This window comes from Scyliorhinus canicula, chromosome 4 (genome assembly GCF_902713615.1).
Source record: "Scyliorhinus canicula chromosome 4, sScyCan1.1, whole genome shotgun sequence".
Taxonomy (NCBI): domain Eukaryota; kingdom Metazoa; phylum Chordata; class Chondrichthyes; order Carcharhiniformes; family Scyliorhinidae; genus Scyliorhinus; species Scyliorhinus canicula.
In genome coordinates, this window is record NC_052149.1 from 116,985,871 (window position 1) to 117,003,442 (window position 17,572).

Here is a 17,572-nt window from a genome sequence, read left to right on the forward strand (position 1 = left end):
CCTTACATGTACTGGATCTCATTGAATCACACAGCTTGTTGCAGTCTATCTTACCTGGTGCGTCTGTGGGACACAACTGAACCTCACACGTCTCTTTTGTCTCTGGTTTTGTGGATGGATCACATCCTTGTCCGACTTCATCTCCTTGGTAACATTTCACCTCCCGAACTCTGACTCCACTGCCGCAGGTTTTACTGCACTGTGCAGGATAAAGACTGCAGTTATTTATCAGATAGCACCAACTGCAGGCTACCAAATGTAACAGCAACCAGTCTGTAGCTAGTTAAACTGCCAACATTGCATCAGTTACTCTTCAAAACCAAGTGAAGAAAAGCAGCTTTGGTTATTGATAATGGTTCCAGTGCCCTGAGTCACCACCAAGCATTTGCTGTTCAAGGATAACTGAAGCATTACTCCTTCCAAAGCAGACCATCAAGCACATCCAGCTCAGATCAGTGCAGAATACAGTTCTCTCATTACCATCAAATGAGGCTCTCCTACATAACATACATAATAGTTTAGATCTGGAGTTAGGGTGCATATATTGTCCCACCAGGCTCTCCCAACCCAGGTACAGAATTGGAATAGATCTCAGAAATGTTACAGTTCAGGAGGCCATTTGGCCCAACGTGTCTGCACCGGCTCTCCAAAAGAGTATGATAACTTAGTGCCATTCCCCCGCCTTTTCCCGGTATCCCTGCATATTGTTTCCATTCAAGTAATCATCTAATGGCCTCTTGAATGCCTCGATTGAACCTGCCTCCACCACACTTCAGGCAGTGCTTTCCAGACCTGGGGCAGGATTCTCCCCTACCCGGCGGGGCGGGGGGTCCCAGCGTAGCGGAGTGGCGCCAACCACTCCGGCGTTGGGGCTCCCTAAAGGTGTGGAATCTCCACACCTTTAGGGGCCAGGCCTGCGCCGGAGTGGCTCCTGCTCTGCCGACTGGCGCCAAAACTGGCGCCAACGGCCTTTGGTGCTACGCCACCCGGCGTCGGGGCTGGCCGAAAGGCCTTTGCCGGTCCTCGCATGCGCCGGAGCGTCAGCGGCAGCTGACATCACCACCGGCGCATGCGCGATGGAGGGGGTCTCTTCCACCTTTGCCATGGTGGAGGCAGTGGCGGCGGCGGAAGAAAAAGAGTGCCCCCACGGAACTGGCCCGCCCGCCGATCGGTGGGCCCCGATCGCGGGCCAGGCCACCGTGGGGGGCACCCCCCGGGGTCTGATCGCCCCGCACCCCCCCCCCCCAGGACCCTGGGGGCCCGCTCGCTCCGCCAATCCCACCGGCACAGAGGTGGTTTAAGCCACGTTGGCGGGATTGGCCTGTCAGCGGCGGGACTTCGGCCCATTGTGGGCCGGAGAATCGCCGCGGGGGGCACGCTGATCGGTGGGGTTTGATTCTTGCTCCCGCCGATTCCCAGGTGGCGAAGAATTCCAGCCACGGCGGGGTTGGGATTTACGCTGGCCCCGGGCGATTCCCCGACCCTGCGGGGGGTCGGAGAATTCCACCCCTGAATCACCCGATGTGAACATTTTTGTTCTCATATCACATTTGCTTCTTTTGCAAATCACTTGAATGCTGTCCCCTCGTTCTTGATCTTTTATGAGCGGGAATAGTTTCTCCCTATCTACTCTCTCCAGCCCCCTCATGATTTTGCACATCTCTATCAAATCTCCTCTTAGCTTTTTCATCTCCAGGGATAACAGTCTCAACCTCTCCAATCTATCCTCACAGCTGAAGCTTTTCATCCCTGGAACCATTCTTGTAAACCTCTTTCCATTCACATCCTTCCTGTCGTGTGGCGCCCAGAACTGGACACAATATTCCAACTGAGGTCTAGCTATAAATCTTCAATAATTTTGGTACAACTCAATCAGATTACCCCTCAATCTTATACGCTCAAGGGAATAAAAGCCTAATCTTTCCAACCTGTCCTCATAACTGAACCCTGCAAAATCTGGGATCATTCTGATGAATCTGTGCTGCACCCTCTCAAAGACCATTATAACCTCTCTGGGGTGGGGTGTTTGAACTGAACACAAGGCTTTATGCAACCGAAAACAAACTTACTTCCCTTTATACTCAGCTGCAGGAGATAAGCACAACTTTCTACTTGCTTTTTATACCTGCCTACGGGCTTAATACACTAAATGGAGTCGAGAATGAGAGAGAGGAGCTTTCTGCATTGATGTTTTCTGGCAACACCTAGTTCCACTGGGCAGTAGACAGTAGAAAGGGGAGGGAAAACAAGTGCAGAAGAGAGTGGTGTGGATATCTGATTCCATAATTCATGTCTTTTAGTGCCACAACATTTTGTTTTAGAAATAGAACTTTTAGGTTGGGAATTAAATTGTTAAATGTAAGTTAGATGGAAAACCCTGATCAAGAAACGGGTGAACACCCCCAATGTAAATGCAAATCAAACAATCCTGGGTTAATTACAGTTAAAAGATAACCAGTGTTTTCAGAGGCAGGAGTGGGAAAACCTAAATAATGGATGACCCATCTCGAAACTTGAGATAGAGACAGGAGGTCTACACTTACCTCAATAAAATGATTTATTTATGTGGTTCCCAGATGAAAAGAAACTAAAAGCATCTTGTGAACAAGCCAGTTGTTTTGGTGGGAGCAAGGAGTCTGGCGGAAAGGGCCTTTAAACTCTATTAGATATTTAAATTAGTCAAGTGGCTCCCAGAATCAGAGGTTGTTTTGAAAGTAAAACAAAGTTAATTTACATTTCTGTTCGGACATCCCAATTATGTCACATTGCAATAGAGATCGGTTGTAGGTAGGTTCCTTCCCTGCCCACTCTATCCCTTGTGTTTTCCCCAGAAATGTGGTGTGGGGCTGTATTTCTGAAATTTCAGAGACCTGAATGAATCTAGTGAAAACCATTACAGGCTGCAAACAGTGACCCGGATCTGAAAGCTTACTTTGAAGGAAGGTCTGCTTGGGGCAGCACGGTAGCATAGTGGTTAGCACTGTGGCTTCACAGCGCCAGGGTCCCAGGTTTGATTCCCCGCTGGGTCTCTGTCTGTGTGGAGTCTGCACATTCTCCCTGTGTCTGCATGGGTTTCCTCCGGGTGCTCTGGTTTCCACCCACAGTCCAAAGACATGCAGGTTAGGTGGATTGGCCATGCTAAATTGCCCTGAGTGTTCAAAAAAAAGTTAGGAGTTATTGGGTTAGGGGGATAGGGTGGAATTGAGGGCATAAATGGGTTGGTGCAGACTTGATGGGCTGAATGGCCTCCTTCTGGACTGTATGTTCTATGTTCATAAAGACAACCATCTGAAACAAAGACTCTTTTCCCTTTTACTTATTATTTTCACCCCTCCCCTCCGTTTGACTGTCTTGTGTATGTGTGTAGGTTGGGGGAGGGGGCAAGTTAAAGTAGGGGATTAGGAATTAGACAATAGTTAACCAGTTGTATCTTCTGCATATTCATTACAAGCCTTGTTAGAAATAAAAAGTAAGAAGACTTCCAGTGGCAGCATGTAGACCACACACGAGGCAGCACCCGTTCGGGCACTTCATTTTTAACCTTTTCTGCCTGGTTTTTGATGGGTGATGGTGTGATAATTTATATAATTTGATGGGATAAGGCTCCCATATTGTGGGAATGACAGGGAAATCAAGGTTGAAGAAGCTAGCAAGCAAAAAAATCATTGTCCGATTCAGAAACCTCTCCAGGCTCGTCGGTTAACGAAATGGCAGGGGCCACTTGGGAGCTAAAGTTACCTCGTTGACAATTGAGATGCTTATGGGCATCTTTACTGAATTCAAGAATTCAAAAGACAGTGGCAGGCTGTCTCCGAGAACCTGCATGATTCAATTGAGGAGGCGTTAGCTCCTACTCGATTGGCACTGGCAAAGACGGGTGAAAGGGTAATCGCTCATGGCGAAGTGTTGCAAGGTGCGGAGGCGGCTCTTTCGATGCAGAGCGATTGGATTGTCTCCCTGGAGGCTGAGAATAACAAATGTCTGCGTGCCAAGGTGGCCGACTTGGCGAATCGCTCCAGGAGGCAGAACCTCAGTCATGGGGCTGCCGGAGGAAGTGGAGGGCCCAAACCCCACTGAATATGTCAAAGATGCTTGGGAAGTTAGTGGGGAAGGGTGGACAGTTGTCCCCTTCCGAGCTGGATCGGGCCCAACGGTCACTCCGCCAGAAACCTCGCTCAGGAGAGCCACCACAGGCAATTACCAGGAGAGGGAACGAGTCCCGAGGCGGGCAAAAGATCACCATGATTACAAATGGAAGGGCCACGCCATTAGACTCTATCAGGATGAAGGAGCGGAGCTTGCCAAAAGGAGAGCAGCATTCAACAAGGCATTGTTCAAAAGTGAAGGTAGGTTTGGGGTGGTTTACACTGCATGCCCCCGAGTTATAACTCAAAAGACTATTATTTTGAGGTGCCGGAGGAGGCCGAAGCTTTTGTGAGGAAGCATGGGCTGGGGTTGAGTTCATAGTGTTTAGTATTATGTGTGGGATCTTGTTGTTGGAGGTGGCTTGTAGTTTTCGCGATTTGTTGGGGTTTCTTATACCAGTTTGTACTTTATTGTTCTTGTATAGCATGGGTGTTCCTTCTTGTTCATTAAAGTTGGATGTGGGCAGGGGCTGGTGTTTAAATGTTCCAGGCGGGAATTGAATGAAATGAAATGAAAATCGCTTATTGTCATAAGTAGGCTTCAAATGAAGTTATTGTGAAAAGCCCCTAGTTGCCACTTTCCGGCACCTGTTCGGGAAGGCTGGTATGGGAATTGAACCATGCAGCTGGCCTGCCTTGGTCTGCTTTAAAAGCCAGCTATTTAGCCCAGTGTGCTAAACCAGCCCCAGAATTGCCTTGCTAACTGAAGAAGTTAGCTAACAGGAGCGAAGCGGTGGTGATAGTGGGATAGGTTTCAGATAATGAGCGGAAGGGCTTGGTTTTGTCTGGGATTAGGGATAAATGAGGAAAGGGTTTGTTGTTCGCCTTTTGACTATTTGCTTGGGCTTTTGGTTGTGGTATTAATGAGAGGCGAGAACGGGTGGGCAATGGGGTGTGTTTATTGACGGTGACTACAGCTTAATAGAGGTTTAGTGGCCATCTTGGGTGAGCTCGATGCCTGTACTTTTTAAGTAGTTGTGGTACTCTCTCTTTTGGTGGAAGTGGCTGACTCAGGCATGGGGTAGGGAGGGGGGGATTGCGGTTGGAGGGCCCCAATTCGGCTGATCACTTGGAATGTGAGGGGATTGAACGGCTCAATGGAGAGATTGAGGATATTCGCTCATCAGAAGAGTTTGAATGCTGATGTGGTGTTTTTGCAGGAGATCCATTTGTTGGTCAGAGACTAGACATGGCTACAGAACAGTTGGGTGGGACGGGTATTCCCCTCGGAATTTCATGCCAGGGCCTGGGAGATCACAGTGTTGATAAATAAAAGGATTTCTTTCTCGGCAGTTAAAATCCTACCAGATCCGAATGGGAGACACGTGATTATCAAGTGGGTCTTTGGACGGCACCTCGGTGGTCCTAGTGAATGTGTGTGCTCCAAATTGAGATGGTACAGCTCATATCAATAAATTACTGGCCTCTATTCCTGATTTCGATTCGCATCAGCTAATCTCGGGAGGAGACTTCAATTGTGTTCTACATCCTGGATTGGACCGACCTGTGCCTAAATCTTTGATTTCTCCAGGGGTGGCGAGAGTGTTGATGACTTTTATGGAGCAAATGCGGGGGGGGGGGGGGGGGGTACTCCACAATTGTCATCTCGGACCATGCTTCACATTTTGTGGATTTGGTGTTTGAGACAGGTTCCTTTCAATGCCTGCCATGGAGACTGGATACGGGGATGTTGGCAGATAAGTTTCTGTAAGCGCATATCCTCCGCCATTGGGGAGAACATTAGGTTCAACAAGAGCGACTCTGTTTTCCGGTCTGTTACGGGAGGCCCTTAAGGTGGTCATTAGGGGACAGATAATTCCTTCCAAGTCACATCGATAGGACTGGGAGGGTGAAGCGGATGATTCCTTGGCCTGGGGGGCTTTGCCGGCATCCCTCTCTTTGATTCTGAACAAGAATAAGGACCCTACAGAGTGTGGGACGTATTGACCGGTTCCGGTTCTAAATGTAGATGCTAAGTTGTTGGCTAAAGTGTTGGCAATGAGGTTGGAGCCCTGCCTTTCAGGGGTGATATCGGAGGAACTTACGGGTTTTGTTAAGGGTCGGCAACTGTCAGCCAATATATGTTGTCTATTAAATATTGCCCTGTTCCCCACTCCAGCGGCCGACCCAGAGATGATTCTTCTATTGGCTGCCAAGAAAGCGTTTTAATTTTAATTTTTTTTAAATAATCTTTATTGTCACAAGTAGGCTTACGTTAACACTGCAATGAAGTTACTGTGAAAAGCCCCTAGTCGCCACATTCCGATGCCTGTTTGGGTACACAGAGGGAGAATTCAGAATGTCCAAATTACCTAATAAGCACGTCTTTCGGGCTTGTGGGAGGAAACCGGAGCACCCGGAGGAAACCCACGCACACACGGGGAGGATGTGCAGACTCCGCACAGACAGTGACCCAAGCCGGGAATCGAACCTGGGACCCTGGAGCTGTGAAGCAACATTGCTAACGATTGTGCCTTAAGGGTCGAGTGAGAGTCCTATTTGAAATTTTGGGGAAGTTTGGTTTCAGAACAAAGTTCATGGGCGAAATCTACCGGCCGCATCCTGCCGGAACCGGGGCGCAACACGGCCCGTAGATCCTGAGAGGTCTCCCCCAAGAGATTCCCAATGGCATTTAGGCCTAAAGAGGTCTGATTAGATCTCGCAAGATATCGCGTTCTGGTCCTGGCCTCGCAGAGCTAAGTGAGTTTAAGAACCCACTTAGCCGTGCTCGCGCCGGATCTAACAGCCATCCAGCATCTATCGGCCTCGCTGAGGAAACCCCAGCAAGGTGCCGTTCAGTACTGGTTCTCACAAACGGGGACAAGGCGGAACAGTACCTGGGAGGCTCTCCCAAGTGATCGGAGGCATTTAGATGGTTGGTGTCCAGGTAGGGTGGCACCCTGGCACTGCTGGTGCTTCCTGGGCACCTTCGTGCTGCCATCCTGGCACCCTGGCAATGCTACACAATGCCAATCTGGCACTGCCACGGTGCCCAGGTGCACTGTCAGGCTGGCAGGGGCACTGCTAGGGTGCTAGGCTGGCATTTTGCCCGTGCCGGGATTGGGTCTGGTTGTGTTCTGCAGGCATGTGGTGGGGTGCGAGGGGTTGGGGAACCCTTATATGTGAGTTGGGGCATTGGGGGAGTCGGGGGGTTGAGTTGGGGTTCGAGAGACCGAGGTGCTATTGAAAAACGACTTCCCGATAGCTTCCAACACAGAGCTGCTTCGGATGTGCAGGAAATGATGTTGAGTGCAGCCTCGGGACCCTGCTAATCCTGACCAGAACGGACTTTTATCTTGTTTTAGTTCAATCGCGCCCCATATCTTGGATCCCTGTGTTGTATAGGGTTTACACTGCTAGTGTCAGTACAAATGGCTTGAGCAGCTCAGGCTACTTTCAGCTGGGTATAGGTACATGATAGGGCTGCCCACAGTTTGCTTCTGTTTGCCTTGGCAATCGTATGAGGTCTTCCAGGGAATGGATAGAGAAGGGACAGATAAAGAAACAAACAGAGCAAAGATAAATTCACGTGAACCAGGGAGACACGACACACTCTGCTAATCAGGTGAGTTTGCTTACCTGTGACCAAGATGTTTTGAACCACTTTGAGCAGGGCCTTTCGAAACAGGCTGCCTCCTCGTTAGGCTTATTCGAATGTCCACATCGGCTCTCCTCATACTCCTTATAAACTCCATTTTCTAAACCAGCACACAGAATCCTCCTGGTCTTCCTACCCCGCCCACACGTGGCATTGCACTGAAGTGGAACAAGGGCAATTATTCATTATGCAGTCCATTAGTCAGTCCCTACCAACACCCTACATCAGGGGCTCCTGAGAGCCATCGATATGGCGATATGGCCATTATCAGCCAAACACTCTTCCCCATCCCTCTCAACCTTCTAGCAATAACTCCCCAACCTGCAAGTACAAGGCGACGATCCACATTAAAACATCTTTGACACCTTCATCTGCTGCAGCCCAAGCTCCCAAAAGCAGCAGAACATCAGAAATGTGGCCAATGTTACAGTGTGATTCTAGAACAATATACAATCTCCCTCCTGAGAGGACAAGTGACCTTTCCCTGGAGAGTCAATTAAACTAAAAACTAAGGCTGGAAGATATTGGGAAAACAACCACCCCCGCCCCCCAGGTTTCATCGCTCACCAACCTTCCTGTCTCCCTCTCCCCGGACCCTCGCTCCCCTTCCTCTCTCTCTCTCTCGCTCCCCTCCCTCTCTACAGATATATGAACGGGTGGGGAACAGAGAGAAGTAGACCTTGGAAAATAGGCAACAGGTTTAGATAAAGGATCTGGATCGGCGCAGGCTGAGAGGGCCGAAGGGCCTGTTCCTGTGCTATAATTTTCTTTGTTCTTTCTTCTCTAAGAGAGGGAGAGTGAGGGGGCAGCAACCGACTAGGGGACAGGGACCGACTGCAGGTCAGAGAGAGGGCAGCTACCGACTGCGGGCATTGACCGACTGCGGGTCAGAGGGCAGTGACTGACTGCGGGTCAGAGAGAGGGCAGTGACCGACTGCGGGTCAGAGAGAGGGCAGCAACTGACTGCGGGTCAGAGAGAGGGCAGTGACCGACTGCGGGTCAGAGAGAGGGCAGTGACCGACTGCAGGTCAGAGAGAGGGCAGTGACTGACTGCGGGTCAGAGGGCAGTGACTGACTGCGGGTTAGAGAGAGGGCAGTGACCGACTGTGGGTCAGAGAGAGGGCAGTGACTGACTGCGGGTCAGAGAGAGGGCAGTGACCGATTGTGGGTCAGAGGGCAGTGACTGACTGCGGGTTAGAGAGAGGGCAGTGACCGACTGTGGGTCAGAGAGAGGGCAGTGACTGACTGCGGGTCAGAGAGAGGGCAGTGACCGATTGTGGGTCAGAGGGCAGTGACTGACTGCGGGTTAGAGAGAGGGCAGTGACTGACTGCGGGTCAGAGAGAGGGCAGCTACCGACTGCGGGTCAGAGAGAGGGCAGTGACTGACTGCGGGTCAGAGAGAGGGCAGTGACTGACTGCGGGTCAGAGGGCAGTGACTGACTGCGGGTTAGAGAGAGGGCAGTGACCGACTGTGGGTCAGAGAGAGGGCAGCGACCGACAGCGGGTCAGAGGGCAGTGACTGACTGCTGGTCAGAGGGCAGCGACCGACTGCGGGTCAGAGGGCAGCGACTGACTGCGGGACAGAGGGCAGCGACCGACTGCGGGTCAGAGGGCAGTGACTGCCTGCAGGTCAGAGGGCGGTGACTGACTGCGGGTCAGAGAGATGGCAATGACCGACTGCGGGTCAGAGAGAGGGCAGTGACTGACTGCGGGACAGAGGGCAGCGACAGACTGCGGGTCAGAGAGAGGGCAGCGACAGACTGCGGGACAGAGGGCAGTGACCGACTGCGGGTCAGAGAGAGGGCAGTGACAGACTGCGGGTCAGAGGGCAGCGACCGACTGCGGGACAGAGGGCAGCGACTGACTGCGGGTCAGAGAGAGGGCAGTGACCGACTGCGGGTCAGAGAGAGGGCAGTGACCGACTGCGGGTCAGAGAGAGGGCAGCGACCGACTGCGGGTCAGAGAGAGGGCAGTGACCGACTGCGGGTCAGAGAGAGGGCAGTGACCGACTGCGGGTCAGAGGGCAGTGACCGACTGCGGGTCAGAGAGAGGGCAGTGACCGACTGCGGGTCAGAGAGAGGGCAGTGACCGACTGCGGGTCAGAGAGAGGGCAGCAACTGACTGCGGGTCAGAGGGCAGCGACCGACTGCGGGTCAGAGAGAGGGCAGTGACCGACTGCGGGTCAGAGAGAGGGCAGTGACCGACTGCAGGTCAGAGAGAGGGCAGTGACTGACTGCGGGTCAGAGAGACGGCAGTGACAGACTGCGGGACAGAGGGCAGCGACCGACTGCGGGACAGAGGGCAGCGACTGACTGCGGGTCAGAGAGAGGGCAGCGACAGACTGCGGGTCAGAGAGAGGGCAGCGACCGACTGCGGGTCAGAGGGCAGTGACCGACTGCGGGTAAGAGAGAGGGCAGTGACAGACTGCGGGTCAGAGGGCAGCGACCGACTGCGGGACAGAGAGAGGACAGTGACCGACTGCGGGTCAGAGAGAGGGCAGTGACCGACTGCGGGTCAGAGAGAGGGCAGTGACCGACTGCGGGTCAGAGAGAGGGCAGTGACCGACTGCGGGTCAGAGAGAGGGCAGTGACCGACTGCGGGTCAGAGGGCAGTGACCGACTGCGGGTCAGAGGTCAGCGATCGACTGCGGGTCAGAGAGAGGGCAGTGACCGACTGCGGGTCAGAGAGAGGGCAGTGATCGACTGCGGGTCAGAGAGAGGGCAGTGACCGACTGCGGGTCAGAGGGCAGCGACCGACTGCGGGTCAGAGAGAGGGCAGCGACCGACTGCGGGTCAGAGAGAGGGCAGTGACCGATTGCGGGTCAGAGAGAGGGCAGTGACCGACTGCGGGTCAGAGAGAGGGCAGTGACCGACTGCGGGTCAGAAGGCAGCGACAGACTGCGGGTCAGAGAGAGGACAGTGACCGACTGCGGGTCAGAGGGCAGTGACCGACTGCGGGTCAGAGAGAGGGCAGTGACCGACTGCGGGTCAGAGGGCAATGACCGACTGCAGGTCAGAGGGCAGCGACCGACTGCGGGTCAGAGGGCAGCGACCGACTGCGGGTCAGAGGGCAGTGACAGACTGCGGGTCAGAGGGCAGTGACCGACTGCGGGTCAGAGAGAGGGCAGTGACCGACTGCGGGTCAGAGGGCAGCGACCGATTGCGGGTCAGAGAGAGGGCAGTGACCGACTGCGGGTCAGAGGGCAGCGACCGACTGCGGGTCAGAGGGCAGCGACCGACTGCGGGTCAGAGGACAGTGACAGACTGCGGGTCAGAGGGCAGTGACCGACTGCGGGTCAGAGAGAGGGCAGTGACCGACTGCGGGTCAGAGGGCAGCGACGGACTGCGGGTCAGAGAGAGGGCAGTGACCGACTGCGGGTCAGAGAGAGGGCAGTGACCGACTGCGGGTCAGAGGGCAGCGACCGACTGCGGGTCAGAGGGCAGCGATAGACTGCGGGTCAGAGGGCAGTGACCGACTGCGGGTCAGAGGGCAGTGACCGACTGCGGGTCAGAGGGCAGCGACCGACTGCGGGTCAGAGAGAGGGCAGTGACCGACTGCGGGTCAGAGAGAGGGCAGCAACTGACTGCGGGTCAGAGAGAGGGCAGTGACCGACTGCGGGTCAGAGAGAGGGCAGTGACAGACTGCGTGTCAGAGAGAGGGCAGTGACCGACTGCGGGTTAGAGAGAGGGCAGTGACCGACTGTGGGTCAGAGAGAGGGCAGTGACTGACTGCGGGTCAGAGAGAGGGCAGTGACTGACTGCGGGTCAGAGAGAGGGCAGTGACCGACTGCGGGTCAGAGAGAGGGCAGTGACTGACTGCGGGTCAGAGGGCAGCGACCGACTGCGGGTCAGAGGGCAGCGACCGACTGCGGGTCAGAGGGCAGTGACCGACTGCGGGTCAGAGAGAGGGCAGTGACTGACTGCGGGTCAGAGAGAGGGCAGTGACCGACTGCGGGTCAGAGAGAGGGCAGTGACTGACTGCGGGTCAGAGGGCAGCGACCGACTGCGGGTCAGAGGGCAGCGACCGACTGCGGGTCAGAGGGCAGTGACTGACTGCGGGTCAGAGGGCAGTGACTGACTGCGGGTCAGAGGGAGGGCAGTGACCGACTGCGGGTCAGAGGGCAGTGACTGACTGCGGGTCAGAGAGAGGGCAGCGACAGACTGCAGGTCAGAGAGAGGGCAGCGACCGACTGCGGGTCAGAGGGCAGTGACCGACTGCGGGTCAGAGAGAGGGCAGTGACAGACTGCGGGTCAGAGGACAGCGACCGACTGCGGGACAGAGGGCAGCGACTGACTGCGGGTCAGAGAGAGGGCAGCGACAGACTGCGGGTCAGAGAGAGGGCAGCGACCGACTGCGGGTCAGAGGGCAGTGACCGACTGCGGGTCAGAGGTCAGCGACTGACTGCGGGTCAGAGGGCAGCGACAGACTGCGGGTCAGAGGGCAGTGACCGACTGCGGGTCAGAGGGCAGCGACCGACTGCGGGTCAGAGGGCAGCGACCGACTGCGGGTCAGAGGGCAGTGACCGACTGTGGGTCAGACAGAGGGCAGTGACCGACTGCGGGTCAGAGAGAGGGAAGTGACCGACTGCGGGTCAGAGAGAGGACAGTGACCGACTGCGGGTTAGAGGGCAGCGACCGACTGCGGGTCAGAGAGGGCAGTGACCGACTGCGGGTCAGAGGGCAGTGACCGACTGCGGGTCAAAGAGAGGGCAGCGACAGACTGCGGGTCAGAGGGCAGTGACCGACTGCGGGTCAGAGAGAGGACAGTGACCGACTGCGGGTCAGAGAGAGGACAGTGACCGACTGCGGGTCAGAGAGAGGACAGTGACCGACTGCGGGTCAGAGGGCAGTGACCGACTGCGGGTCAGAGGGCAGCGCCCAACTGCGGGTCAGAGAGAGGACAGTGACCGACTGCGGGTCAGAGGGCAGCGACCGACCGCGGGTCAGAGGGCAGTGACCGACTGCGGGTCAGAGAGAGGACAGTGACCGACTGCGGGTCAGAAGGCAGCGACCGACTGCGGGTCAGAGGGCAGTGACCGACTGCGGGTCAGAGAGAGGGCAGTGACTGACTGCGGGTCAGAGAGAGGGCAGTGACCGACTGCGGGTCAGAGAGAGGGCAGTGACTGACTGCGGGTCAGAGGGCAGCGACAGACTGCGGGTCAGAGAGAGGACAGTGACCGACTGCGGGTCAGAGAGAGGACAGTGACCGACTGCGGGTCAGAGGGCAGTGACTGACTGCGGGTCAGAGGGCAGTGACCGACTGCGGGTCAGAAGGCAGCGACAGACTGCGGGTCAGAGAGAGGAAAGTGACCGACTGCGGGTCAGAGGGCAGTGACCGACTGCGGGTCAGAGAGAGGGCAGTGACCGACTGCGGGTCAGAGGGCAATGACCGACTGCAGGTCGGAGGGCAGCGACCGACTGCGGGTCAGAGGGCAGCGACCGACTGCGGGTCAGAGGGCAGTGACAGACTGCGGGTCAGAGGGCAGTGACCGACTGCGGGTCAGAGAGAGGGCAGTGACCGACTGCGGGTCAGAGGACAGCGACGGACTGCGGGTCAGAGAGAGGGCAGTGACCGGCTGCGGGTCAGAGGGCAGCGACCGACTGCGGGTCAGAGGGCAGCGACCGACTGCGGGTCAGAGGACAGTGACAGACTGCGGGTCAGAGGGCAGTGACCGACTGCGGGTCAGAGAGAGGGCAGTGACCGACTGCGGGTCAGAGGGCAGCGACGGACTGCGGGTCAGAGAGAGGGCAGTGACCGACTGCGGGTCAGAGAGAGGGCAGTGACCGACTGCGGGTCAGAGGGCAGCGACCGACTGCGGGTCAGAGGGCAGCGATAGACTGCGGGTCAGAGGGCAGTGACCGACTGCGGGTCAGAGGGCAGTGACCGACTGCGGGTCAGAGGGCAGCGACCGACTGCGGGTCAGAGAGAGGGCAGTGACCGACTGCGGGTCAGAGAGAGGGCAGCAACTGACTGCGGGTCAGAGAGAGGGCAGTGACCGACTGCGGGTCAGAGAGAGGGCAGTGACAGACTGCGGGTCAGAGAGAGGGCAGTGACCGACTGCGGGTTAGAGAGAGGGCAGTGACCGACTGTGGGTCAGAGAGAGGGCAGTGACTGACTGCGGGTCAGAGAGAGGGCAGTGACTGACTGCGGGTCAGAGAGAGGGCAGTGACCGACTGCGGGTCAGAGAGAGGGCAGTGACTGACTGCGGGTCAGAGGGCAGCGACCGACTGCGGGTCAGAGGGCAGCGACCGACTGCGGGTCAGAGGGCAGTGACCGACTGCGGGTCAGAGAGAGGGCAGTGACTGACTGCGGGTCAGAGAGAGGGCAGTGACCGACTGCGAGTCAGAGAGAGGGCAGTGACTGACTGCGGGTCAGAGGGCAGCGACCGACTGCGGGTCAGAGGGCAGCGACCGACTGCGGGTCAGAGGGCAGTGACTGACTGCGGGTCAGAGGGCAGTGACTGACTGCGGGTGAGAGAGAGGGCAGTGACCGACTGCGGGTCAGAGGGCAGTGACTGACTGCGGGTCAGAGAGAGGGCAGCGACAGACTGCAGGTCAGAGAGAGGGCAGCGACCGACTGCGGGTCAGAGGGCAGTGACCGACTGCGGGTCAGACAGAGGGCAGTGACAGACTGCGGGTCAGAGGGCAGCGACCGACTGCAGGACAGAGGGCAGCGACTGACTGCGGGTCAGAGAGAGGGCAGCGACAGACTGCGGGTCAGAGAGAGGGCAGTGACCGACTGCGGGTCAGAGGGCAGTGACCGACTGCGGGTCAGAGGTCAGCGACCGACTGCGGGTCAGAGGGCAGCGACAGACTGCGGGTCAGAGGGCAGTGTCCGACTGCGGGTCAGAGGGCAGCGACCGACTGCGGGTCAGAGGGCAGCGACCGACTGCGGGTCAGAGGGCAGCGATAGACTGCGGGTCAGAGGGCAGTGACCGACTGCGGGTCAGAGGGCAGTGACCGACTGCGGGTCAGAGGGCAGCGACCGACTGCGGGTCAGAGAGAGGGCAGTGACCGACTGCGGGTCAGAGAGAGGGCAGCAACTGACTGCGGGTCTGAGAGAGGGCAGTGACCGACTGCGGGTCAGAGAGAGGACAGTGATAGACTGCGGGTCAGAGAGAGGGCAGTGACCGACTGCGGGTTAGAGAGAGGGCAGTGACCGACTGTGGGTCAGAGAGAGGGCAGTGACTGACTGCGGGTCAGAGAGAGGGCAGTGACTGACTGCGGGTCAGAGAGAGGGCAGTGACCGACTGCGGGTCAGAGAGAGGGCAGTGACTGACTGCGGGTCAGAGGGCAGCGACCGACTGCGGGTCAGAGGGCAGCGACCGACTGCGGGTCAGAGGGCAGTGACCGACTGCGGGTCAGAGAGAGGGCAGTGACTGACTGCGGGTCAGAGAGAGGGCAGTGACCGACTGCGGGTCAGAGAGAGGGCAGTGACTGACTGCGGGTCAGAGGGCAGCGACCGACTGCGGGTCAGAGGGCAGTGACCGACTGCGGGTCAGAGGGCAGCGACTGACTGCGGGTCAGAGGGCAGTGACTGACTGCGGGTCAGAGAGAGGGCAGTGACCGACTGCGGGTCAGAGGGCAGTGACTGACTGCGGGTCAGAGAGAGGGCAGCGACAGACTGCAGGTCAGAGAGAGGGCAGCGACCGACTGCGGGTCAGAGGGCAGTGACCGACTGCGGGTCAGAGAGAGGGCAGTGACAGACTGCGGGTCAGAGGGCAGCGACCGACTGCGGGACAGAGGGCAGCGACTGACCGCGGGTCAGAGAGAGGGCAGCGACAGACTGCGGGTCAGAGAGAGGGCAGTGACCGACTGCGGGTCAGAGGGCAGTGACCGACTGCGGGTCAGAGGTCAGCGACCGACTGCGGGTCAGAGGGCAGCGACAGACTGCGGGTCAGAGGGCAGTGACCGACTGCGGGTCAGAGGGCAGCGACCGACTGCGGGTCAGAGGGCAGCGACCGACTGCGGGTCAGAGGGCAGTGACCGACTGTGGGTCAGACAGAGGGCAGTGACCGACTGCGGGTCAGAGAGAGGGCAGTGACCGACTGCGGGTCAGAGAGAGGACAGTGACCGACTGCGGGTCAGAGGGCAGCGACCGACTGCGGGTCAGAGGGCAGTGACTGACTGCGGGTCAGAGGGCAGTGACTGACTGCGGGTCAGAGAGAGGGCAGTGACCGACTGCGGGTCAGAGGGCAGTGACTGACTGCGGGTCAGAGAGAGGGCAGCGACAGACTGCAGGTCAGAGAGAGGGCAGCGACCGACTGCGGGTCAGAGGGCAGTGACCGACTGCGGGTCAGAGAGAGGGCAGTGACAGACTGCGGGTCAGAGGGCAGCGACCGACTGCGGGACAGAGGGCAGCGACTGACTGCGGGTCAGAGAGAGGGCAGCGACAGACTGCGGGTCAGAGAGAGGGCAGTGACCGACTGCGGGTCAGAGGGCAGTGACCGACTGCGGGTCAGAGGTCAGCAACCGACTGCGGGTCAGAGGGCAGCGACAGACTGTGGGTCAGAGGGCAGTGACCGACTGCGGGTCAGAGGGCAGCGACCGACTGCGGGTCAGAGGGCAGCGACCGACTGCGGGTCAGAGGGCAGCGATAGACTGCGGGTCAGAGGGCAGTGACCGACTGCGGGTCAGAGGGCAGTGACCGACTGCGGGTCAGAGGGCAGCGACCGACTGCGGGTCAGAGAGAGGGCAGTGACCGACTGCGGGTCAGAGAGAGGGCAGCAACTGACTGCGGGTCAGAGAGAGGGCAGTGACCGACTGCGGGTCAGAGAGAGGGCAGTGACAGACTGCGGGTCAGAGAGAGGGCAGTGACCGACTGCGGGTTAGAGAGAGGGCAGTGACCGACTGTGGGTCAGAGAGAGGGCAGTGACTGACTGCGGGTCAGAGAGAGGGCAGTGACTGACTGCGGGTCAGAGAGAGGGCAGTGGCCGACTGCGGGTCAGAGAGAGGGCAGTGACTGACTGCGGGTCAGAGGGCAGCGACCGACTGCGGGTCAGAGGGCAGCGACCGACTGCGGGTCAGAGGGCAGTGACCGACTGCGGGTCAGAGAGAGGGCAGTGACTGACTGCGGGTCAGAGAGAGGGCAGTGACCGACTGCGGGTCAGAGAGAGGGCAGTGACTGACTGCGGGTCAGAGGGCAGCGACCGACTGCGGGTCAGAGGGCAGCGACCGACTGCGGGTCAGAGGGCAGTGACTGACTGCGGGTCAGAGGGCAGTGACTGACTGCGGGTCAGAGAGAGGGCAGTGACCGACTGCGGGTCAGAGGGCAGTGACTGACTGCGGGTCAGAGAGAGGGCAGCGACAGACTGCAGGTCAGAGAGAGGGCAGCGACCGACTGCGGGTCAGAGGGCAGTGACCGACTGCGGGTCAGAGAGAGGGCAGTGACAGACTGCGGGTCAGAGGGCAGCGACCGACTGCGGGACAGAGGGCAGCGACTGACTGCGGGTCAGAGAGAGGGCAGCGACAGACTGCGGGTCAGAGAGAGGGCAGTGACCGACTGCGGGTCAGAGGGCAGTGACCGACTGCGGGTCAGAGGTCAGCGACCGACTGCGGGTCAGAGGGCAGCGACAGACTGCGGGTCAGAGGGCAGTGACCAACTGCGGGTCAGAGGGCAGCGACCGACTGCGGGTCAGAGGGCAGCAACCGACTGCGGGTCAGAGGGCAGTGACCGACTGTGGGTCAGACAGAGGGCAGTGACCGACTGCGGGTCAGAGAGAGGGCAGTGACCGACTGCGGGTCAGAGAGAGGACAGTGACCGACTGCGGGTTAGAGGGCAGCGACCGACTGCGGGTCAGAGAGGGCAGTGACCGACTGCGGGTCAGAGG

The 17,572-nt window shown here is 57.8% G+C and overlaps 1 protein-coding gene across 2 annotated transcripts in view; it reads right to left on the minus strand.

Annotated features, from left to right (window-relative positions):
• The window catches only part of si:ch211-267e7.3 (ADAMTS-like protein 2), a 190,088-nt gene that overhangs the window by 7,607 nt on the left and 164,909 nt on the right, over window positions 1–17,572 (minus strand). The window contains exons 16-17 of one of the 2 annotated variants that reach the window (XM_038795019.1): window positions 7,725–7,901; window positions 55–199 (exon numbers count right to left, since the gene is read on the minus strand). In XM_038795019.1, coding sequence (XP_038650947.1) covers window positions 55–199; window positions 7,725–7,901 — 322 coding nt within the window. Of the gene's footprint in view, window positions 1–54; window positions 200–7,724; window positions 7,902–17,572 lie in introns of those variants that run through there. The other variant, XM_038795020.1, reaches the window with a different exon arrangement.